This window comes from Chiloscyllium plagiosum, unplaced genomic scaffold (assembly GCF_037043375.1).
Source record: "Chiloscyllium plagiosum isolate Xiang-an unplaced genomic scaffold, Cpla_swu_hap1 HiC_scaffold_26, whole genome shotgun sequence".
In the NCBI taxonomy this organism is placed as follows: domain Eukaryota; kingdom Metazoa; phylum Chordata; class Chondrichthyes; order Orectolobiformes; family Hemiscylliidae; genus Chiloscyllium; species Chiloscyllium plagiosum.
In genome coordinates, this window is record NW_028270164.1 from 49,133,223 (window position 1) to 49,159,428 (window position 26,206).

The 26,206-nt window shown below is 44.6% G+C and overlaps 1 protein-coding gene across 7 annotated transcripts in view; it reads right to left on the bottom strand.

Moving 5' to 3' along the window:
- LOC122562946 (tubby protein homolog) overlaps nucleotides 1-8,809 on the bottom strand; it is a 131,131-nt gene extending 122,322 nt beyond the window's left edge. For all 7 annotated transcript variants that reach the window (XM_087973699.1, XM_087973704.1, XM_087973703.1 and 4 more), the window contains exons 1-2: nucleotides 8,666-8,809; nucleotides 518-566 (exon numbers count right to left, since the gene is read on the bottom strand). In XM_087973699.1, the coding sequence (XP_087829825.1) occupies nucleotides 518-566; nucleotides 8,666-8,790 (174 nt within the window). In that variant the 5' untranslated portion in view covers nucleotides 8,791-8,809. The remainder of the gene's footprint in view (nucleotides 1-517; nucleotides 567-8,665) is intronic.
- Nucleotides 8,810-26,206: the final 17,397 nt, after the last annotated feature.

The following is a 26,206-nucleotide window of genomic DNA, read 5'->3' on the forward strand; positions in this document are numbered from 1 at the left end:
CTGCTTTGTTAAAATACAACAAAAGAAAGAAGGAATTGGAATGATCTAACCCTATTGGAAAGCTAACAAAATAATAGATACAGTAACTATTACTAATGAACTGCTTCACTATAGTAACATCCCATAACCACACCCTTACAAAAGGCAAATTCAGAAAACAGAAAATCTCATATACAACTTCATTTACCCAAGAGGAAAAATATCAAAAGTACTCTGAGAGAGTGTCACAGATGGGAGAGATTTACTGCAGCTTCCAACCCTCCAGCAACAACTGCTGAAAGCTAAAACTAAAACTCCTTGTCCTGTGGGAGCTTGACCCCACCCATTCAGGCTGCTTCTATTGTTCCAACTTTTAAAAAATCCAAGGCCTCACACACTATTTATCTAGTGGCTCTGGTAGACAGTTCAGAACCTCTGCCTTAAAACCACTCTTCAAAAAAAAAACCAGATCAAAATAAACTCTTAAAGCCACAGCATCATCACAATATGTAGCAGTTGAAGAAAACACTGAAGGTACCTGTTGCTCCAATCGCCTCTGAGGGGTCTCGGCTTCATTGACCAGGATTCTGAAAGGGAATACAGACATTGTTAGATACCAGAGCTGGAACACAGCCAGAATATCCAGGAGGAGGCGATGAGGAAACTTTGACATTAAGCAAGAATCTTCACTACACAGTCACCACTGAAAAAGGGGTGATCACCAAAAAGCAACCAGAGTAGCCATTTCAACAATAGTCCAAATTGAACACATTACCCACCCCTTGCAAGAGGTTTGGAAAATATATTCAGTTGAAAAGGCAGACTTCCTTTCTTCCATTCATATTAAGTTTCTAAAGGCTGTATTCACTGGAGCAAAGACTTGGATTGAGTTACTCCTCCATTTAAACACCAATGGAGATAAACTGCCCAGACTTTTGACTTGGAAAATTGTCAACACTTCTTCCTCACGATGGAGGGAGGAGTTGACTATCCATCTTCACTAGATATCAGTTTGGTGGGCAGCTTCGCTGAGTGGAGGAAAGGGTTTTAAGCCCAGCCCAGCGGCGGCTCTAACCATCCAGCTCTGGATCTGTTTGGAGATGGTTTTCCTGTTACCTTCAGCCAGCCATCACTCGAGTGGCTGGGAAGAGACAATGCCTTAAAGCCTCACAACCAGTAATGAAACTGACTTTCCAAATGTTAAAGAAACTCACGGGGAGTATCCGTATTGTACATTCCTTGACATCCTGGTCAATATTTATCCCTCAGCCACAAAAATAGATTAGATGGTCATACAATCTTAACAATGTGGAAAAAGCCATTTGGCCCATCGATACTTCAAATAGCAACCCACCCTGCCCCATCTCCCTACCCTACCCCAATGACCCCTGCATTTCCCATGGTTAACCAACCCAGCCTGCACATCTTTGGACTATGAGAGGAAATCAGAGCAGCACCCATGCAAACTCCTAATGGATATTCACCCAAGGGTGGAATCAAACCCTGGCACTGAGGTAGCAGTGCTAACCACTGAGCCATTGTGACACCCCAGTACTGTTCGCAGGGGTTACTGTGTGCAGGTTGGTTGCCATGTTTCCTATATTGAAAAGTACTTTTTTTAAAGATTAGATTACTTACAGTGTGGAAACAGGTCCTTCAGCCCAACAAGTCCACATCAACCCTCCGAAGAGCAACCCACCCAGACCCATTCCCCTACATTTACCCCTTCACCTAACACTACAGGCAATTTACCATGGCCAATTCACCTAACCTGCACATTTTTGGACTGTGGGAGGAAACCGGAGCATCCGGAGGAAACCCACGCAGACACGGGGAGAATGTGCAAACTCCACACAGACAGTTGCCTGAGGTGGGAATTGAACCCAGGTCTCTGGCGCTGTGAGGCAGCAGTGCTAACCACTGTGCCACCATGCTGCCAAATGCCTTCATGTCACAAAGCATGGTATCATATCACAAAATCATGAAAAGCCATATGCAAATGCAAATCTCCATTTCAGTCCTGATTCTTTAATGAGCTATAATTCTGCCTTTTGCTTTCGCCTACAGCATCTAAATAAATTGACATCCGCTAACTGATCGTCAGACCAATTATAGTTTTGGTTTGTCCTGTGTGAGTGAAAAGGACCAGAATGTCCAGGAGGAGGCGGTGCAGTGTGGTCTCATTAGCCTGTTTCTTTCTGACCTACCATTTCTCGCGTTTTGTAATTTTACATCAGAGTCAATCCTGACACTCTGCTGTCAGTCCCAGAGCTGATGAGGTTTCTTCCTGCAGTTACACTGTTTAGATTAGATGGCGAGAAAGAGCAATACAGGAAAGCAACAGTGTGAATGCAAACAAAGGCATGCTGGTTGTATATTCTCTGCTCACAGTTGTGTTATTTTGACATGTGCTAGGGTTGGAATGCAGTCCCACAGATGGAACGTCTGGAAACATTCCCATCCAATGACCATTGTTTCATGTGTGTGTAGCTATACAGTGAGTGTCAAAATACCGGAGCACTCAGTGCCTAAAGCACTCCATTGTGGAGTAAAGGCCAACTATACCTTTCTTCTAAGAGTAACTACTGAGCATGTACATAAGTATCTAAGCCCTCTTTTACTATCTCTTGTGTCGAGTTATGTTCAATAAAGCCTGTGAATGTTCACCCTTGCAACATGGTGACAGCGTTGATGAGACCCACAGATTCTGAGGCAAGTGGCAAGAAGTGCCTGAAACCTAATGGGTTGCTGTGGGAGAAGGATATGTTCCAACCGCCCCCCATCTGAGCACCGAAGTGGGGGTTAAAAACCCAAAAAACAGCTCTGTGGCATCATGTGGTGGGTGAAGGAATGCTGAGCCTTTTCTGAAAGCAAACCCATTGATTCGAACAACTCATCAATACACATAAAGTAGGACAAATCCAACTCAGAGAATTACTGTCCTATCCCTGCCTACTCTCAATCTTCAAGTTTGGAAAAGGGTCATCAACAGTGCTACCAAAAAGCAATTGCAAAATAATAATCTGCTTAATGACACTCAGTTTTAGTTCCACTAGCACAACTCAGCTCCTGACCTCATTACAGTCTTGGTCCAATCAAGGACAATGAGAACGGAGATGAGGGAAATTGCGTTTGGCATCAAGGCTGCATTTGACCAAAGGAGCCCGAACAAACCTGGTGTCAGGGGGTATCAGGGGAATGCGCTCCACTAGTTGGAGTCATATCCGGCACATAGGAAGCAGGTTGTAATTGTTGGAGGTCAGTCATGTCAGCTCCAGGATATCTCTGCAGGAATCCCTCAGGGTCATGTCCCTGGCCCAGGCATCTTCAGCTGCTTCATCAATGGCCTTCCCTGTATCATAAGCTCCATTTGCGGCAGCTGGAATGGTGAGAGCAAGGACCGGGGGCTGCCGGGAAGGTAAATTCCCCTCTTACAGATTTACCATGTGAATAGGTAGAGTGAAGGCTCAAAAGGGGTGGACATGGACGCAGACACAGGGATTGCTGGGCACGTGAACTGATATATTCGGGCAGTGGCTGAACCCGAAACACTACACGTGTAGTGTCTCCATCCCGTCCTCCTCTAACCAAAAAAGAAAGACTGTGTGGGGAGGGTTAGTAAGGTAAGGATTTTCTTAATCTCTTTTGGTAATTTTGAGCAGAGAGGGTGGAGGCGAGGGCAGTTGCAGGCTCCTCCTGCAGGATGTGGGAGATAAGGGTCACCACTACTGTCCCTGCTGAGCTCACCTGCGAGAAGGGCACCCAACTCCAGCTCCTCACAGACCGCGGTAGGGAACTGGAGCTGGAGCTGGATGAACTTCGAATCATTCGGGAGGAGGAGGGCGTAATAGAGAGGAGTTATAGGGTGGTAGTCACACCTCAGGTACAGGATAAAGTTAGCTGAGTGACCATCAGGAGAGGGAAAGCGAATAGGCAGACAGTGCAGGGATCCCCTGTGGCCGTTCCCCTCAAAAATAAGTATATTTCTTTGGATACTATTGGGGGGATGATCTACCAGAGGAAAGCCATAGTGGCAGGTCTCTGGTACTGAGCCTAACTCTGTGGCTCAGAAGGGAAGGGGTGAAGAATAGGAGAGTGACAGTGATAGGAGATTCAATGGTTAGAGGAACAGACAGGAGGTTCTGTGGTCGTGAATGAGACTTCCGGATGGTATGTTCTGTCCCGGGGGGCCAGTGTCCGGGATGTCTCAGATTGAGTCTACAGGATTCTTAAGGGGGAGGGAGAGCAGCCAGAAGGCATGGTACACATCGGTACCAATTACATAGCTAGGGAAAGGGATGCGGAACTAAAAAGTGAATATAGGGAGTTAGGTTGGAAGCTAGAAGGCAGGATGAGCGGAGCAGTAATCTCAGGATTGCTACCGGTGCCATGAGCTAGTGAGGCTAGGAACGGAGAGCGAGTGCAGATGGACACATGGCTGCAGAGCTGGTGTCGGAGGGAGGGCTTCAGATATGTGGATCATTGGGATACCTTCTGGGGAAGGTAGGACCTGTACAAAGAGGATGGGTTACATCCGAACCAGGGGGCACCAATATCCTGGGTGGGAGGTTTGCTAGAGCTCTTTGGGACGTTATAAACTAGTTTGGCAGAGGGATAGGAACTGGAGCTATGGATCAGAGGATGGGGTCACTGGTGAACAGGCAGATACAGTGTGCAGAGAGTCTGTGAGGAAGGACAGACAGTTGACAGTGCAGAGTTGCAGACAATGTGATGCGTTGAAATGTGTCTATTTTAATGCAAGAAGTGTCAGAAGGGTGACAAACTCCGAGCATGGATCAGTACTTGGAACAATGATGCAATGGCCATTACAGAGACCTGGATGTCTCAGGGGCAGGAATGGTTGTTGGATGTTCCAGAGTTTAGCTGTTTCAAAAGGAACAGGGAGGGAGGTAAAAGAGGTGGGGGAGTGACATTGCTAACAGGGACAGTATCAAAGCTACAGAAAGGAAGGTCGTCGAAGAGGGTTTGTCTACAGAGTCAGTATGGATGAAAATCAGAAACAGGAAAGGAACAGTCACTTTATTGGGAGCTTTCTATAGACCCCCCAATAGCAACAGAGGGGGAGCAGATTGGGAGGCAGATTTTGGAAAGGTGCAGAAGTAACAGGGTTGTTGTCATGGGTGACTTCAACTTGGCTAACACTGATTGGAGTCTCCCTGGTGCAAATAGTTTGGATGGAGCAGATTTTGCCAGGTGTGTCCAGGAAGGATTCCAGACTATTTATGTAGATAGGCCAACTAGAGGGGAGGCCATATTGGATTTTTTTTTTAGATTAGATTACTTACAGTGTGGAAACAGGCCCTTCGGCCCAACAAGTCCACACCGACCCGCCGAAGCGCACCCACCCAGACCCATTCCCCTACATTTACCCCTGCACCTAACACTACAGGCAATTTAGCGTGGCCAATTCACCTAACCTGCACATTTTTTTGGAGTGTGGGAGGAAACCGGAGCACCCGGAGGAAACCCACGCAGACACGGGGAGAATGTGCAAACTCCACACAGTCGGTCGCCTGAGGCGGGAATTGAACCCGGGTCTCTGGCGCTGTGAGGCAGCAGTGCTAACCACTGTGCCACCGTGCCGCCCAATGAGCCAGGCCAGATCTCAAATCTCTGAGCGGGACAGCATTTCGCGACAGTGACCTCAACTCCCTGACCTTTACTATAGTCATGGAAAGGAATAGGAGCACACAGTATGGGAAAGTATTTCATTGGAGGAAGGGGAGTTACAATGCTATTAGGCAGAAATAATGGAGCATAAATTGGGAACAGATGTTCTCAGGGAAATGCACAATAGGAATGTGGAGGTTGTTTAGGGAGCACTTGCTGATAGTATTGGATAAGTTTGTCCCACTGATGCAAGGAAGGGATGGTAAGGTGAAAGAACCTTGGGTGACAAGAGATGTGGAACATCTAGTCAAGAAGAAGAAGGAAGATTACTTAAGGTTGAGAAAACAAGAATCACAAAGGGTTCTAGAGGGTTACAAGGTAGCCAGGAGGGCTCTGAAGAATGGACTTAGGAGAGCTAGAAGGGAACATATAAAAGCATTGGCGGGCAGGATTAAGGAAAACCCCAAGGTATTCTATACTTATGTGAGGAACAAGAGGATGGCCAGAGTGAGGGTAGAGTCAATCAGGGATAGTGGAGGGAACTTATGCCTGGAGTCGAAGGTGGAAGGGGAGGTCCTTAATGAATACTCTGCCTCAGTATTCACTACTGAGAGGGACCTTGATGTTTCTGAGGACAATGGAATGTTAAAAAGGAGGATGTGCTGAAAAATTTGAAAATCAAAAGGATAGATAAATCCTCTGGGCCAGATGGGATATAGTCAAGGTTACTACAGGAAGTGAGGGGAGAGATTGCTGCACCTTTGACGATGATCTTTCCACTGGAGCAGTGCCAGATGATTGCAGAGTGGCAAAAGTTATTCCCTTGTTCAAGAAAGGGACTAGAGATAATCATGGGAATTACAGACCAGTCAGTCTCATGTCAGTGGTGAGTAACGTATTGGAGAGAATTCAGAGACGCAGGATTTATGATTACTTGGAAAACCATAGTTTGATTAGAAAGCGTCAGCATGGCTTTGTGAGGAGCAGGTCAAAACACATTGATGAAGGTTTAGGAGTGGATGTGGTGTACATGGATTTTAGCAAAGCACTTGATAAGATTCCCCATGGTAGGTTCATTCAGAAAGTAAGGCGACATGGGATACAGGGAAATCTGGATACAGAATTGGCTAGCCCATCAAAGACAGACGGTGGTGGTAGATGGAAAGTATTCAGCCTGGAGCTTGGGGACCAGTGGTGTTCCGCAGGGATCGGTTTGGGACCTCTGCTCTTTGTGATTTTTATAAATGACTTGGATGCGGAAGTGGAAGGGTGGGTCAGTCAGTGTGCTGATGACACAAAGATTGGTGACATGATGGATAGTGTGGAGGGCTGTTGTAGGCTGCAATGGGACATTGACAAGATGCAGAACTGGGCTGATAAGTGGCACATGGAGTTCAACTTGAAAAAGTGTGGAGTGATTCATTTTGGAAGGTCAAATTTGAATGCAGAATACAGGATTCTTGGCAGCGTGGAGGAACAGAGGGATCTTGCTGTCCATGTCCATAGACCCCTCAAAGGTGCCACCCAAGTTGATAGGGTTGTTAAGAAGGTGTATGATGTGTTGGCTTTCATTAGCAGCGGGATTGATTTAAGAGCCATGAGGTTATGTTGCAGCTCTATAGAATCTGGTCAGATGATACTTTGAATATTGTGTTCAGTTCTGGTCACCAAATTATAGGACGAATTTGGAAGCATTCGAGATTTACCAGGATGTTGCTTAGACTGGAGGGCATGTCTTATGAAGAAAGGTTGAGGGAGCTAGGGTTTTTCTTATTGGAGTGGAGGATGAGAGGTGACTTGATAGAGGTGTACAAGATGATAAGAGGCATCGAGTGGATGGCCAGAGACTTTTTCCAAGGGCGGAAATGGCTATCACGAGAGGATGTAATTTAAGGTGATTTGGAGGAAGATTTAGGGGAATTGTCAGAGGTAGATTCTTTACACACAGAGTGGTGGGTGTGTGGAATGCACTGCCAGCGGTGGTGGTAGAGTCAGATACATTAGGGACATTTACGTGAGTCTTGAATATACGCATGGATGATGGTATAATGAAGGATGTGCAGGTTAATTTGAGCTTAGAGTAGGATAAAAGGTTGGCACAACATCGAGGGCCGAAGAGCCTGGACTGTACTATGTTCTATGTTCTAAATGCAGCAAATCTTATACAAATCCAGGCTTGGGCTGGTAAGTGGCAAGTCATATTTATGCCACACAAATGCTAAGCAATGGCTATCTCTCACAAGAATGAATCTGATCGTTGCCTTCACATTTGATGGCATTACCATCATTGAACACTCCACCATCAACACCCATTAGCATTGACTAGAAACTGAACTGGACTCACATATAAACAAACAGTGACTATAAGAGAGGGTGAGAAGCTAGCAATTCAGCAGGGAGTAACTCATCTCCCGACTCTCCAAAGCCAGTCCACCATCTACAAGGCACAAGTCAGGAGTGCGCTGGAGTAATCCCCACATACCTGGATGGGGGCAGCTCCAACAACACTCAGAATAAAGCAGCCCACTTGACTGGCATTTCATCCACTACCTTCTCAAGGGAAATTAGGGATGGGGCAATAAATACTGAAAGGAATTTTTAAAAAAGACAATTCTCTAATGGAGGTCTTCATAGCTAATGCCAAATATGTCCTCAAATTGTGTCCTCACAAGCAAATTATAGCCACAGAGTATTTTCAGCACCAGGGCGCTGATGGTTTTGTTTGTTGCCTTCAGCGATTAGTGCTTTATTATTTCCTGCACTCCTGCTTATACTCACAACAGAAATCAGTACATAGCAACAAATGGTCACTGAGTGGCTGATTTAGGTTATTTCCCACAAGCAGCACTGTGATAAATGATCTGACAATAACATTTTTTTAATCTCTCTGAGAGAGCAGGCGTCAGCTCATTTTAAAATCTCAGCTGAAAAGCTAACATAGAGCACTAATTAGCCACCAATCAGGCCAACACTTCATATAAGCAATCCATCGGTACCCAGTCATTAACTAACACTGTATATAGATCACCTTTCTGTGATGATTGCTGTCTCTTACCCCCTGTTATTGATGAGAATGCCCCTCCTGGTACAATACGGTTCCTCCAAGGCGTGAATGGCTGACTTGGGATTCTCCACAAACTTAGACCAGAAGAGGGTGTATTCAGCGAGAGCACCAGCCATGGCAGTGCCAAGGACTGCCTGTGCCACGCATCAGCACTTCCTTCCACTAAGAGTGCTGACAGGGTGGCCTGGGGATGTCACAGCTCCACCTGATCCCATGGTCATTCAGCGTAATATGACGCCCTTCAGTTTCAAGCAGGTTCATGTTCCTGGAGAAGTCTTACTTCATGTTTGTACATTTGATAGGCAGGTCCTTAACCCTTTCAGCAAACCTGCTGACCCACCGAATACAACTTCCTTGCTGTAAGATAATGATGACCGCTCACAGTCACTGGTGCCATTCTGGGCAAATAGTCATTCCTCACGAGGGGTCACACCTGTTTATCTCATAACTTTCTCAACATCCTGAAACAGTTTACAGAGAAGAAATGACTTTTACTGAAGCATTGGCTCTGTCTTAATAAAGGAAATTAATGCAAACTTCCATCAGCAGTAATCTAATAACGACCTGTTTTCTATGTTAATCGAGGGACACTCCACTCTGGTTTGATGTGGTTTCATGTGGACTTTTGCAACCACCTGCTGGGCTAGCACAACCCTCTGATTCTGAAGCTGAAAATATAATTGAACCGCAGGGAAAATCTTAATTCTAACCTTCACCCATAACATTCTGCTGTAGAGGAGAATTGAATAAGTGATATCAGGCAGGTACATGACTGACTCTGACCTTCAAGAGTTCAGTGGGTTCTGACAACAGGAACCCTACCCACCCAGAGGTGGGAACAACCAATGAGCTGAGATCACCATGGAAATGGAGCGTGTGACCCAGAGCTGAGTGGGAGTGCTGCATTAATGGTGAAACCCCCTTCCAGCCTTGAAAGATTGTTCTGCCTTTGTAACCTGACAGGAACATCACAGAGAGAAAATTACTTTCCTTTTTGAAATATTAATGGGCCATCTGTGGTCACGGTGTTAATTAAAGCTGGTTGAAGTGCCTGTTAGCAAGGCAGCATGAAGTGACGTACTCAGGCCTGTGTACTGACATTAGGTTGTGGCTGTTTGGTTAGCAGCACTCTCCCCTCAGTTCGGAGCAAGAGGATTCCGGGTATGAACCCCATCTGAGCAATTGCTTTGGCTGCTATTCCCTGTAATGTACAGTGGGAGGTGCTGCAACCTCACTTCAGAAATGAGACGTTAAACGTAGTGTCCATCTGCTCTCTCAGATGGAAACAATCTCATGACACTGTTCAGAAATGGGCAGGAGTGTCCTGGTAAATGGACTTGGTCAATCAACACACTGAAGCCAATTTTCTGGACATTATCTCGTTCCTGTTGTGTGCGCCCTTACTACCCACAAATCATGTTGTCTTTCCTTTCCTGCAACAGTCACCACAAATAATGTTTAATTGGCTATTGGGATGCCTTGAGGTTGTGAATGGTGCTGTAAAAAGTGGAAATCCCTCATTTTCTTTATGTTCAGTTCCTTGGGATCTTTCCAAGAAAGACCCAAAGCTAAGGCATACATTTCTGCTTTAGTTGAGCATCACTTAGCTACACAATGGAACAATGCTGTTGATGCTGCCACCATTCACACACGGCTGTACACTTCTGTGAAGATAACACTTCTTTGGAAGAGAATTAAAATATCTGTTTCAGGTCAATGCTACCCAATGGCTACACAACCTGAAGGGGTGAAACGATGTGACAATGGCATGTGTACAGCGCCATTACAAAGAAACCTCTTCAATAATATGAGCAAACATGCTAGAAGTATATGTAGGCCATTCAGCTCATTGATTCATTCAATAAGATTATGGCTAATCTGTTTAGTTTCTGAATTTCACCATCCCCTCTCCTCCCAATAGCCTTTGATCACCCTGCATGACTGAAATCGATCTACGTCTGCCTTAAAAATATTCAATGACCCAGAGTTCAAAAATTATACACCTGCCTGAGAGAAAAGATTTCTCATCATCTATGTCTTAAAACTGTAGCCTCTAACTTTAAAACAACATCTCCTTGTTCTGGACTCACCCAGAAGAAGAGGGCATCCTTTCCACATCTGTCTTGTCAAGACCAGTTTAAATTAAGGGTCATAGCATCCTTACAGTTAGGAAACAGGCCATTCAGCCCATCAAGTCCACACCAAACTTCCAAAGGACATCCCACCCAGGCCCATCACCTTATCCTATCCCTGCCTTTCCCATGGCTAACCAACCTAGCCTGTACAATTTAGTACAGCTAATCCCACAAACCTACAGACCTTTGGACTGTGGGAGGAAATTCACAACAGACATGGGGAGAATGTGCACATTCCACATGTAGTCATCCAAGGCTCGAATTGAACACAAGTCCCTGAAGCTGTGAGGCAGAAGTGCTAACCACTGATCCACTGTGTCATCAGTTTGGTGGACCTGAAATGTTAACTCTGCTTTCTCTCTGCAGATGCTACCAGACCTGATGAGTTTTTCCAGCAATTTTTGTTTTCCAATCAGAATCCTATACTCTTCAATCATGACTCCTCTCACTCGTCTAAACTCCAGTCAATACAATCTTTCTCAGAAAACAATCCACTCATTCCAGGTATTAATCTAGTAAACCTTCTCTGAGTCACCTCCAACAGATTTACATTCTTTCGCAAAATTAAAAAGCTAAATTTGCACAAATCTCACAAATGCCCCATATAAACTGGGGCATAATAACCTCACTGTCAATTCCTCTTGTGATAAAGGATAACAATCTATTGGCCTTCATAATTAATCACTGCACCTGCATGCGAGTGGCAAAAAATGGCGCCGGAGGATTGATGTCTTTGTCATTGGTTGGGTCCAGTGTAGATGGCGGTGAAGCAGTGGGGGAAGGGCATCATGGCAACGTCAATGAGGTGGTCCCAGCAGCCAGAGAAGTGACTCTGATGTTGGTTGGTCCAGTGCAGGTGGTGGCTAGGTGGTAGCGGAGGAATATCGGCCCAGTGCCACAGATAGCGTCTGAGAATCGGCGACTTCGATGTTGGTTGGGTTTGGTGGTGAAGCAGTGGTGGAGGGATGGCGATACAGACATCATTGACGGTGACGAGCTTGCTCAGGACTGATGGACTCTCTTCAAGCTGTATCCTTCCTTATTCTTATTCTCCTTATTCTTAAATTATTCAAAATGGCACCGTATCATGGCGACAACTGAAAGCTTTTCATTGTAATTTTCTGTATTCTTACGGGTAAATATGTGTGGCAATCATATCAAATCAAACTCTCGAACATCTTGGTCCTCCCCCATCATGGAATTCTGCAGTCATTCCCTTCAGTAAAATCATTCTCAGTTTTTTTATTTTTCCTGGCAAAATGAACAGCTTCACATTTTCCTAAGTTGCATTCCATCTGCCAGATGTTTGCCCACTCACTCAACCTATCTGAGGTTGATAGGTTCTTGATTGTCAAGAGGATCGAGGGTTATATGGTGAAAGCGGGAGAATGGGGTTGAGAAACCGATCAGCCATGATTGAATGGCAGAGCAGAGTCCATTGGCTGAATGGCCTAGTTTCTGCTCTTATGTCTTATGGTCTTATGGTCTATCTCTCTTGGTCTGCAAACTCCTTATGTCCTCTTTACAACATACTTTCTGATGTATCTCAGTATCAACTGTAAACTTAGTAAACATGCCTTAACTCCCCTTATTGAGGTCATTGATATAAATTGCAAAAAGAAGAGAGCCCAGCACAGACCCCTGTAGGACTCCACTTACCACATCCTGTCATTGTCTGTTTTCTGCCATTGACTCAATCCAGGCTAGCATGTTACCTTGGAAATAACCAGCTCTTACTTTATGTAGCAAATTGTCAAATGTCTTTGGGACATCCAAGTACAGCACATCCACAGTGGGGTTTCCAGTAATGGGGATTGGGATGCCAAATAGTGTGGTGAGCTCTTAGGCTGCTGTGGATCTCTGACCAAGTGAGGCCCTCACCATCACTGTGGTCAGTTAGGGCTCACAAAGGCTTTCAACTCTCAAGATGGGCTCACATGGAAAAGGTTTGGGAAGCACCAGTTTCTAGGTTCCCCTTTATCCCCAGTGAACAGTAGACCTTCATGATTTCCCTTTGATGAAACCATCCTCAGTTCTTTTGATGACCTTGAGCTTTTCTAAGTGCGCAGCTATAACCTCTTCAATTACTGATACCAATGTCTTCCCCTAAGATAGATGTCAAGCTAACGGGCTGATAATTCCTGCTTTCTGCCTTTTCTCCTTCTTGACTCGAGGAGTTATAGTTGGTACTTCCAGTCTGATGGAACTTTTCTGGAATCTAGAAAATTTTGGAAAATTAGCCACCAGAATGTCATTATCCACCACTTTGGGATACTAGGATGAAGTTTATCAGGACCCAGAGAGTTGACAGCCTGAAGGTCCATCAGTTTGCTGAGTACCATTTCCCCCAACAGGAAATTCACAAAGTTTCTCTCTCCCTACCACCTCCTGACTTATAGCTATGCCTGCAGCATTTTTGTATCATCAATAGAGTAGTCAGAAGGAAAACAGAATTCCAATGTAAGAGTAATTGGACTCAAAACGTTAACTTTGTTTCTGTCCCTCTATAGATGCTGTCAGACTTTCTGAGTTTCTCCAGTGTTTTCTGTTTACGTTTCAGATCTCCAGCATTGCAATTTTTTTTCTTTTATCACCTTATTAACTATTATTCACTCTCAATTCGTACATTTAGAAGTCCAACACTTAATTAGACAATAGACAATAGACAATAGGTGCAGGAGTAGGCCATTCTGCCCTTCGAGCCTGCACCACCATTCAATATGATCATGGCTGATCATTCTTAATCAGTATCCTGTTCCTGCCTTATCTCCATAATTCTTGATTCCACTATCCTTGAGAGTTCTATCCAACTCTTTCTTAAATGAATCCAGAGATGGGCCTCCACTCCCCTGTGGGGCAGAGCATTCCACACAGCCACCACTCTCTGGGTGAAGAAGTTTCTCCTCATCTGTCTCCTAAATGGTCTACCCCGTATTTTTAAGCTGTGTCGTCTGGTTCGGCACTCACCCATCAGCGGAAACATGTTTCCTGCCTCCAGAGTGTCCAATCCTTTAATAATCTTATATGTCTCAATCAGATCCCCTCTCAGTCTTTTAAACTCAAGGGTATACAAGCTCATTCCAGTCTTTCAGTGTAAGGTAATCCCGCCATTCCAGGAATTGACCTTGTGAACCTACGCCTGTACTCCCTCAATAGCCAGAAAGTCTTTCCTCAAATTTGGAGACTAGAACTGCACACAATACTCCAGGTGTGGTCTCACCAGCTACCTTTTTCAAACCAAGAAGAATCTCTTGCTCACAAACAAAAACAGAAATTGCTGGAAAAGCTTAGCAGGTCTGGCAGCATCTGTGGAGAGAAATCAGAGTTAATGTTTCGGATCCAGTGATCCTTCCTCAGGAAAGGTTCTGTGGAAGACTTTTCGTGTTGCCCATGGACTCTTCTCTAAAGCTGCTCTGTGAAAATGCCAACTCACCAGCTCTAAAAAAGGCTTATTTGATTTTTGTAGAAACCCATCTGGTTCACTAATGCCCTTTAGGAAAGAAGATCACCCATCCTTACCTGTCCTGGGCCTGTTGATTCCAAATCAGACAGGCCTGTGTCTTTAAGACAGTCACATGACATCATGACATGCTGTCTGGGTACCTGACTCCCCTTCAGTCGGACTCTATGAGTCAGGGAGTTAGAGTACTACATTCAGTCAAAGTTAAAAATCACACAACACCAGGTTATAATCCAACAGCTTTATTTGGAAGCAGCAAACTGCCCGGCTTTCAGGACAGCACTACACAACGTTGTCACGGTAGACAGTGCAAGGTGTGTCAGAGTGTCAACACGGATACCACCATTACATATGGGGACACCACCCATCATGTACGTGGCAGGTACTCATGTGACTCGGCCAACGTTGTCTATCTCATACGCTGCAGACAAGGATGCCCTGAGGCACAGCACATTGATGAGACCGAGCAGTGGTTACGACAACGGATGAATGGACACTGCACAAGAATCAACACACAAGAGTGTTCCCTCCCAGTCGGAGAACAGTTCAGTGGTCAGGGACATATGACCTCGGACCTTCGGGTGACCATTCTCCAGGGCGGACTTCGGGACAAGCAACCACGCAAAGTGGTCGAGCAGAGGCTGATAGCCAAGTTCGGTATCCGTGGGGATGGCCTCAATCGGGACCTTGGGTTCATGTCACACTACAGGTGACCCCATTGCACTACACACACACACACACAGACACACACATACACACACACACACACACACACACACACACACACACACACACACACACACACACACACACACACACACACACACACACACACACACACACACACACACACACACACACACACTCTCTCATATGCTGGCACATACACAGCCCCCACATTCACACCCACATACACACCCTCTCACAGATTTCTACCCCTCTACTCACACTCACATTCAACACATACACACACTCTCTCACAGACACTCATACACCATCGCGCGCGCACACACACACACGTACACATATAAGTTTGTGGGATGATTGCAGAATTACATTTTATTTTGTTCAAAAACGGCATGAATCCATGTAAGATTCTGTAAATCCCTTTTTAGAAATAGAATCAGTCTGAACATTGGGGCACAGACAGCCTCACACAGGGCACCTCACACCTTCAATGCAACATCTGGGGCAACATGGCATCTATTGTTAAAGTTCACTTGAGAATGTAACTTTAAGAAAGTTCTGGGACTTACATATGAATGAACTGAAACCAACATGGTCATTCTAAAATATGAGAGACTTGACAAACAATCCAGATCTTTTCAATGTATAATTTCAGTTACATCGCACTGTAAACTTTTGCTAAAAATTCTGTGCCTTATGATCTTATGCTTCACAACCACCTGATGAAGGAGCAGTGCTCCGAAAGCTAGTGCTTCCAAATAAACCTGTTGGATTGTACTTGGTGTTGTGTGATTTTTAACTTTGTACACTCCAGTCCAAACATGTAGATAAAGACGAAAAAAATCTGCAGATGCTGGAATCCAAGGCAGACTAGCAGGAGGCAGGAAGAACACAGCAAAACAGGCAGCATCAGGAGGTGGAGAAGTCAATGTTTCAGGTGTAACCCTTCTTCAGGACTGGGGATGTAGTTAAAGTGCAGTAAATCAGTAAGCACAGGACCGAGGCCATGTGTGTGAGTGTGTGGTACTGGAATCTTGTAAAATGGTTGCTGTTGTAAATAAACTTCATGATATCTGACTCAAAAAGAACTTGATTGCCTTTAGTGTTTGCTGTATAGACTAATATGTAGAAAACTAATGGTAAATTAATGGAGAAAGTGAAGTCAAATGGTGTGCAGGGTGTTCTAGCTAGGTGGATAAAGAACTGGTTGAGCAACAGGAGACAGAGAGTAGTAGTTGAAGGGAGTTTCTCGAAATGGAGTAAGGTGACCAGTGGTGTTCCACAGGGGTCAGTACTGGGGCCACTGTTGTTTGTGATATACATAAATGATCTGGAAGAGGGCACTGTTGGTATGATCAGCAAGTTTGCAGATGACATGAAGATTGGTGGAATAGCAGAAAGCATAGGGGACTATCAAAGAATACAGGATAGACTGGAGAGTTGTGAATGCTTTGGAGAGGGTGCAGAGAAGGTTTACAAGGATGTTGCCTGGTATGGAAGGTGCTAGCTATGAAGAGAGGTTGAGTAGGTTAGGTTTATTTTCATTAGAAAAAAGGAGATTGAGGGGGGACTTGATTGAGGTTTACAAAATCATGAAGAGTATAGACAGGGTGGATAGAGATAAGCTTTTTCCCAGGATGAAGGATTCAATAACGAGAGGTCACACTTTCAAGATGAGAGGTGAACAGTTTAAGGGGGATACACACAGCAAGTACTTCACACAGAGGGTGGTGGGTGTCTGGAATGCGTTGCCAGCAGAGGTGGTAGAGGCAGGCACGGTAGATTCATTTAAGATGTGTCTGGACAGATACATGAGTAGGTGGGGAGCAGAGGGATACAGATCCTTCGGAACTGGGTGACAGGTTTAGATGGTACATTTGGATCGGCTCAGGCTTGGTGGGCCGTAGGACCTGTTCCTGGGCTGTAAATTTTCTTTGTTCTTTGTTCTAAACTATATTTGGCATCATGGCCTAAATGTGACTCCACATCCAGATTAGCAGTCGCTCACTTGGGCAGCACGGTGGCACAGTGGTTAGCACTGCTGCCTCACAGTGCCAGAGACCCGGGTTCAACTCCCACCTCAGGTGACTGACTGTGTGGAGTTTGCACATTCTCCCCGTGTCTGTGTGAGTGTGCTCCGGTTTCCTCCTACAGTCCAAAAATGTGCAGGTGAATTGGTCATGCTAAATTGCCTGTAGTGTTAGATGAAGGGGTAAATGTAGGGGAATGGGTCTGGGTGGGTTGCGCTTCGGTGGGTCGGTGTGGACTTGTTGGGCTGAAGGGCCTGTTTCCACACTGTAAGTAATCTAATCTAAACTTCGAGGGCAGTTAGGGACGGGTAACAAAGATCACGTATCCCGTGAGGGAATACGTTTTTAAAAAGCAAGGTTTCTGCAATCTGGTCTCATAATTTAATAATTTCTTAGTCTGGGCTGTGACAATTCCAGAACTGTTTCTAAATTACAGTCCCGGAACTGAGTGCAATATTGTAAATGGGATTTAATCAGAGTTGTGAGCAATTAAAGCATCATCCTTGAAATGTAGGTCAACAATCTATGAACCTTATTAATTGTATTTTGTACCTGTCCACTTGTTTAACTGTTCAAACACCCAACTCTCTTCAACAATCCCTCATTTCTCACCATGGAGAAAATACTCAGATTTATTTTGGGGCAAATCGAAAACAGTTGAGTTGAATGAAACCTCAGCTGCTATGGTTTCACTCACTGACTGAAAGGTTTTCAAAATGTGGACTCACGTTTCTGAGGTGCAGATCTCATGCAAGGCATCTGACTGCAGAGGCATTCTTCAGTAGCAGTGCCTTCGTCTACCCAGGGCCAGCAGGTAGCTGGAGAGATCTGATTAGCAGAGCGACTCATCGCCATTAAGAAGATTTCATTAGCAAAATGCAAGTGTGCTGACAAAAGCTTGCAACCTTTCCATCTGTTCTGAGTGATTGCACATTGACTTTATAAATAGGAATGGAGGTACTGTGTTTTCCATTTTCATGCACTGTTCTACACGCAACACAAGAATCAGAAAAGACAAAAACGTGTCAAGATGACAGATATATTCTCCTATCTCCATCTCCACAATTTCCCGGGCTACAACCTTTAAATTAGAATTTAGAAATTTTTATAAAATTGAAAAGGTTTTTGTTAGAAAGGACAGGAGGGGCAGTTTTTTTACACAGAGAGCAGTTTGTGTGTGGAATGAACTTCCAGAGGAAGCGGTAGATGTGGATACTGTTACAATCTTTAAAAGACATTTGGATAAGTACATGAATATGAAATGTTTGGAAGGATATGGGCCAAGAGCAGGGAGTGGAAATAGGTTAGTTTGAGATTCTGGTCAGCATGGACTGGATGGGCTGAAGGGTCCCTTTCTGTGCTGTCTGACTCTCTGACTCGATACCTCAGGATAACTGGGCAGATCCTATCCAAGGGATGACTCCTCCTAGCTACCTTCTCTCCAGGAAGAAGGCTGTGAGGGTGGAATTTTAACTTGGCAATCCACCAGTGGAGAGCAGGGGCCAAAATAGATGTTCCATGCAGTTCTCAACCAGTCAGTACGAAGTTCAACTTTCCTCCTCCCTACCTGGTATTGTGTTTCTGGACTGAAGGCTGATTGCAGACTGGTGAGGGTAACATGAGTAGACATGGTTTGATAACAGGGGAATAACAGGGAAGATGTTGGACTGTTTGTGTTAGGTGTCACAGAATGGATATGGGCTAATCAGCTGATCGTGAGTGCACTGGCTCAGAATGTTTTGATTTAGTGCCAATCTCTTGCCTTTTCCCTGCACATTGTTCCAGTTTAAATAATCATCCAATGCCCTCTTGAATGCCTCTACTATACTTCCAGGCAGTGCATTCCAGTGTCCGACCACCCTCTGTGTGAGAAAGCAAGATGTCATCTTACATTTGCCTCTTTTGCAAAACATGTTAAATCTGTGCTCTCCACACCCCCCACCCCCCACCCCAGTTCTCCATTGTCTTCTGACTGAGAACAGTTTCTCCCTATCTACTCAGTCCGTACCCTCACGATTTTGAAATCCTTTATCTGACATTTGAAAAAACACAGATCCCAATACTGACCTCTGGGGAACTCCACTACAAACCTCCCACCAGCTTAAAAAATACCTATTAACCATATAACTGTTCTCACAAGTCTGTAGTGTGACTCTGTATCGAACAAGTTTTGGAAATTCTTGTATACTATCACCACGTCAATGCAGTATTGTGCTAAAAATCAATAGCCACTCTACCTGAGTCATTACAATGTTAGAGACAGTTAAGGATAGTTTAGAAGACAGGATGATTACAGAAGAATTGGGGGTACCTGGATCCATATGTTACATAAACTTTTTGTTATACAGCTGAACATTTCCATATTGAGACAGAGGTCTCGATTATTCTCTGCTGTTGGAAGGAGAGTGTCAGATAAGCTGAACTGATCCCTCACATTGGCCGATGGTGATGGGGAAATGATGCAGATCAAACTGCTCTGGTTAAAATCAACTGGGGTATGCATCTGCTGTCATTCAGTACGTGGACAGAAAGGTCTTGTGGTCCATTGGTACTGTCCGTAACTCAAGGCTCAAGCTCCATTTGCCCCAGGCATATGTCATAATATACTTGAACAAGTTTATTAAAATAGCGAACTACCTGGAGCTGTAATTACCTAGATATTTCAGTAGAGGACACTAGAGACCAAGGAACTGTTAGCAATGGCTGGCCACTTTGTAAAGAGAGTAGGCCCCTCACACTCATCCCATTCCACAGTATTCCACAGTCAATTCCTGCATTTAGTCTTTTTTCAGACAAATTGGTCAGTCATTTTGTACATACTAGGGTCCTATAAATAACAAAGGACCACATTATCCAAAGTCTTACTTTAGATTACATGCTGTAACAGACAGGGTGATGTGTAAATGTCTTTCCAGGTTTTGGTCAATTATATCTTTTAAGCAGGCTAACCTGTGTGCTACCATGCTAACTTACTCTTGGCCAGAACTTTGTCTCATGGGTTTGCTTTTACATTTCCATATGTTCACATGCAACTCTCCATAACCGTTTCCTTTTTATCCCTCAGGATTATGTCCATCAGACTGTGAATAAAGAGATGCAGCATGCACTCTGTAAAACCCTCTTCTCAATACCTTCCGTCAAGCCAGGGATCATTCCTTTGATGCAAACAGGCTCACGTGGGTCCACTTAAAGAAGAAGACAAATCAGAGAATTGCAGGCTTATCGGCCTGGTATCTACTATTGAGAAGGTGGTAAGATGGATCATAAGAGGTATCCTTTTATGATCAATGAGAAAAGACGAGGCCATTAGAAATTGGCAAAACAAATATCGACCAAATATCTTGTCGCTCATAGATTTGATGGGTTCCTTTGAGGAGGTCACTCAGGTTGTGAATGGAAGGAATCTTGGGAGATAACATTTCCCTAAACGTTCGAAAGCCCTTCAGTTTTAAATTACCTCAAAAGATGAAGCCTTGTGTTCGGTGCAAATTCAAAATGTGGGATTTCTAATTGACTCCGGTCCACCAGCCAAATCGTATAGACAGCAAACAAAGTTCAGTTAGGTTCAGTTAAGGGGCATTCAATCTTTGTTCATGTCTGGGCCAGCAGCATTAGCTGCACTTTAAGTTTGCAGATGACACACAGACGTATGCAAGTCTTAAGGCAGTAAAGGAGTGCAATTGAATCCGAAAACATGTTTCTATGTTTGGGTCCCCCATTGGCAATTGGGTTTTATTTACAGAGAACAATCCTAAATTAGGTTTAGAGCTTCGTGAAAGTTCAGGACTAATGTGTAATAATTTAGTTAAAGATAACATGGGCCGGAAATTTACATTTTTTTCACGATTGAGAGTTGCCTTAATCTTTTTGGAGGGATTTTCACCAAGAAGCCTGGTGGGATTTCTCACCATATCTTACCACCTCATTAACCACCCAGCCTGCCCCTTTGGTGTCCCTCAGATTTGATTCTGGTCTGATTTCCGTACATTCCGTGCATGATCCCGGTCTGATCCCGTTATCAGCCCAACTCATCAGTCAGCAGTTATCCACCTAAACACTGGCAACCCCTGTGCCCAAACCATCCTTGAAAGGTGGCTGTGCACCCAGCTAAATGTTGGGAATCCGGCTGTAGTCATAGAGTCATAGAGTTATGCACATGGAAACAGACCCTTAGGTCCAACTCATCTGTGCCAGCATCCTAAACCATTCTCATCCCATTTGCCAACATTTGGCCCATATCCCTCTAAACCCTTCCTATTCATGTACCCATCCAGATGCCTTTTAAATGTTGTAATTGTACCAGCCTCCACCACCTCCTCTGACAGCTCAGTGTATACACGCACGACCCTCTGCATGAAAATGTGGCCCCTTAATTCCCTTTCAAATCTTTCCCCTCTCACCTTAAACCTATGCCCTCTAGTTTTGAACTCACCTACCCTGGGGAAAAGATCTTGACTATTTACCCTATCCATGCCCCTCATGATTTTACAAACCTCTACAAGCCCCAGGGAAAATAGCCCCAGCCTATTCAACCTCTCCCTATAGCTCAAACCCTCCAAGCACAGCAACATCCTTGTAAATCTTTTCTGAAATCTTTTCAGTTTAACAACATCTTTCCTATGGCAGGGAGACCAGAACTAAACACAGTATTCCAAAAGTGACCTAACCAATGTCCTGTATAGCCACAATATGACCTCCCAACTCCTATATTCAATGCACTGACCAATAACAGCAAGTATACCAAATATCATCATCCTGGAGGAGAAAGTGAGGTCTGCAGATGCTGGAGATCAGAGCTGAAAATGTGTTGCTGGAAAAGCGCAGCAGGTCAGGCAGCATCCAGGGAACAGGAGAATCGACGTTTCCTGAAGAAGGGCTTATGCCCAAAATGTCGATTCTCCTGTTCCCTGGATGCTGCCTGATCTGCTGCGCTTTTCCAGCAACACATTTTCAGCCACCATCATCACTATCCTGTCCAGCTGTGAGTCAAACTTCAAGAGCTATGCACCTGTACCCCAAGGTCTCTTTGTTCAGCAATGCATCCCAGGACCCTGTCATCAAATATATAGGTCCTGCCCTAGTTTCCCTTACCAAATTGCACTGCCCCTCATCAGATAGAATTCTCAGTGGATGGTTCCTTCTAAGGGACAACACAGGAGTGAGGGATCAAATGGTCTTATTCTGTGCTGTGAGGTGTAGGATTCATCTATAGATTGGAAGTTGAAAATGAATTGCCAAACCTGTGGTTTAGTGTCCTGAGATTTCTTTCATGTAAAGTCAATGTTTGACGTATATATAGAACCACAGATGGTGACGGTTTTCGGCATTGATATAGATACATTTCTCACAGAGTGAACTGTGTTCCTGACCATACAGGTTTCAGATTCCAATTTTTATATAAATATTACAACATCTGTCCAACCGCATAGGCTAATATTTCAAATAAGCTTTCAACATTCCTTACCCCAGTACCTATATTATAATAACGCACCCTGCTGTAGAGAGGCTGAGTGATGTGATTTTGATTCTGAAAGTTTGGGGCACCAGAGAAGATACTGGGTTGAATTTTACCAGAAATCAGCTAAGTATCAGTTTCAGTGAGTTTTCAGAGGTTTCTCATGCTGTAACTCGCCTCATTAGCTATACACCACACCTCTACAATACCTCATTCATGCTATTATCACTCTCACCAGCAGCAGAAATACTCACCACTACCAGAACCTTAGAATCCTTACGGTGCGGAATAAGGCCATTGGAGTCTGCACTGACTTTCCAAATAGTATCCCACCCAAACCCTTACCCTATCCCCCAAAACCTGCATTTCACCATGGCCAGTCAGCTAGCCTGCACAGTACAGGACTACTTAGTGTGGTCAATCCACCTAACCTGCATATCTTTGGACTGTAGTGGAAAACCCACACAGCTATGGGGAGAATGTGCAAACTCCACACCGACAGTCATCTGAGAATGGAATTGAAGCCAGGTTCCCAGTGCTGTGAGGTAGCAGTGCTAACCGCTGAGCCACCATGCTGCCTTGGGGTTCTCAGTATTGGTGTCATTGTTAAACCCAGCTGTACACCAGGTCTAGCCCTGCTAGTCTAAAGCTGCCCTTCCCTGTTGGAGGGGATCTGAAAAACATTTCTCAAGGTACGTTGGTGGCACAGCGGAAGCTCCATTGCCAATACATTGTGTACGTTTATTAAAATATTGCTGTATAAGCTACACAGATGCTCCACTCATCCCATCCTAGAATCCTGTAAAATGGGATGCTACACTTTTGCCAATGCCCAATGTCATTGTTGAATGTGGGGCAGTCACCTACTATAAAGTCTTCAAATGGGTAAAAACTTTTCTTGAATGAAGTTCTGTTTAGCTTGTTATGCCTGATACTGCACCACTCTGCCATGCAGAAAGTGATGTTCCTCCTGCACAATGTCCTCATCCTCCTCAGAAGAAGACTGCTCCAGCTTTCTCAGCTCTTCAGTGTCCATCTCCTCCTTGCCTGTTACAGTTATGTTGAGTGCATCATGCTGCAATTAATGAGGCAGACTCTGTCTGGGATATGTTGCAACGTCCCTGAGTCTGGCAAACCAATCTCACCATCGGAACCTCATTCTCAGGAGGCCTCTTACCTGCTCCATTTTAGTCTTGGTGGAGAAATAGACAGAATTATATTTACACTTGGCCCTAGCAATGGTTGCAGTGTATTCGAGTTGTAGAGTCATACAGAGTCTTTGGTCCAATTTATCCATGCCAAACAAGTTTCCCAAACTAAACTAGACCCTTTTGCCTGCATTTGTCTCCTGTCCCGCTAAAGCTTTCCTATTCATGTACCAAGGCTGAAAATGTGTTGCTGGAAAAGCGCAGCAGGTCAGGCAGCATCCAGGGAACAGGAGAATCAACGTTTCGGGCATAAGCCCTTCTTCAGGAATGAGGAAAGTTTGTCCAGCAGGCTAAGATAAAAGGTGGGGCGGAGGGACTTGGGGGAGGGGCGTCGGAAATATGATAGGTGGAAAGAGGTCAAGGTGAGGGTGATAGGTCAGACTGGGGTGGGGGCGGAGAGGTCAGGAAGAAGATTGCAGATTAGGAAGGCGGTGCTGAATTCGATGGATTTGACTGAGACAAGGTGGGGGGAGGGGAAATGAGGAAACTGGTGAAATCCGAGTTCATCCCTTGTGGTTGGAGGGTTCCTAGGCGGAAGATGAGGCGCTCTTCCTCCAACCATCATGTACCAATCCAAATGTCTTACATGTAACTGCACCTGCCACTTCCTTTGGCAGTTCGTTCTACACCCTCTGTGTGAAAAAGTTGCCCCTCAGGTCCTAGTTCTATAGCTCCTAGTTTTGAATTCTCCTACCCGAGGGAAAAGACCTTTTGCTATTCCCCTTATCTATGTCCCTCATGATTTTATAAACCTCTATAAGGTATCCTCAACTTCCTATGCTCCAGTGAAAAAGTCTCAGCCTATCCTTATACTCAAACCCTGGCAACATTCTGGTAAATCTTTTCCGAAACCTCTCCACTTTAATAATATCCTTCCTATAGCAGGGTGACCAGAACTGTACACTGTACTCAAAAGTGGCCTCACCAATATCCTGGACAACCTCAACACAAAGTTCCAACTCCTATACTGAACGTTCTGAGCAATGAAGTCAAGCATGCTAATCATCCTTGGAAGGCACCCAAGTCTTGATGGTTTCACATAGGCTTCCATTCAGTGAGACAGAGACAGAGCCTCTACATGAAAAGGTGTTTGTTTAATAAGACAAGAGGTGTTGGGGATATTAGCATGGATTGAGGATTGGCTGACTAGTAAGAGAGAGAGTTGAGGTAAGGGGGCATAGAGTCTGAAAAGAACAAGGAAGGTTTAACTTTGGAGAAAGCCATTGAAACACAGCTGGAAGCAAAAGCCACAAATAGTCATAGGAAGATCTTAGATGAGAAGGACAGTCAAACGAAAAACAATAAGAGACTGTTCAGCTTTTAAGGTATAGACACTCTGATGAGGCAGTGGACAAGCCAACACACGGAATAAACCAAGCAGCATATACTAATACTCAGTAGCAATGCTTTGGAACAACAAAACTTCATACACATGGGTGGTCAAGAGAGGAGAACGCTACATCAGTAAGGTTAGGTCACTTCCAGATGATGCGCTGACGTTAGGCACAATATCAGAACAACAAAGAGCTTCCCTTTCCAAAGAGGCTAATGCAGTTGACTATTTTAATTAGGAAAAGTAACCACATTAGAAACTATACCTCAATAGCAAAGATACTTGTCCATACCTTGGGGTAATTACTGCTTTAAATGAAATAGGGCAGCACAGTGGCTCAGGGGTTAGCACTGCTGCCAGGGACCCGGATTTGATTCCACCCTCAGGTGACTGTCTGTGTGGAGTTTACACCTTCTCCCCAAGTTTGCTTGCGCTTCCTCCCACAGTCCACAGATGTGCAGGTTAGGTGGATGGGCCATGGGGAAATGCAGGCTTACAGGAGCAGGGTGTCGTGAACTCAAAGGGGCGAGTGGCCTGCTTCCGCATAGTAGTGATTTTAAGGTGAATCAACCAAATCACAGTTCACAAAACAGCAGTGAACATTCTTATCAGCTTGAAGCTTGATACAAGAATGAAACGTACTGTCCTCTGAGCATGCAGAGGTTACAGTGAACAGAGCTGAAACTCTATGGTCTGAGGGGAACATATCCCAGATGACAGTGCCACAAGTAACATTATTGTACAAAGAACATAAAAGAGTTGAAAATGTATATGTAATTCACAATCTGTATTTCTTCTATTTGAGTCCTTGCCCATTGCCCCCACTCAGTATCCCATGTGATAGCAGAAGAACTTTGACTACTCCCAAGAGAACCATTAGCTCAGAAACAAACTGCTCTCTTCCAAATGACCAAGGCACAACTAGAGAAAATGACTTTGGACTTCGTAGGGTCCTAGTGAAAAGAAGAAATCTATTGAGATAGCCAACGTTGGCAGAAGAAAGTTCTGATGAAGGGCTTTTGCCCGAAACATTGATTTTTCTGCTCCTCGGATGCTGCCTGACTGGCTGCACTTTTCCAGCACCACTCTGATCTAGACTCGGGTTTCCAGCATCTGCAGTCCTCACTTTTGCCGAGAAGAAGGTTTTTCCAGACTACCAACAAGGAGGGAGTTACAGATTTTACAGCATTGGGAGAAATGTGTTCAATTCCTGTCATCCCTAAA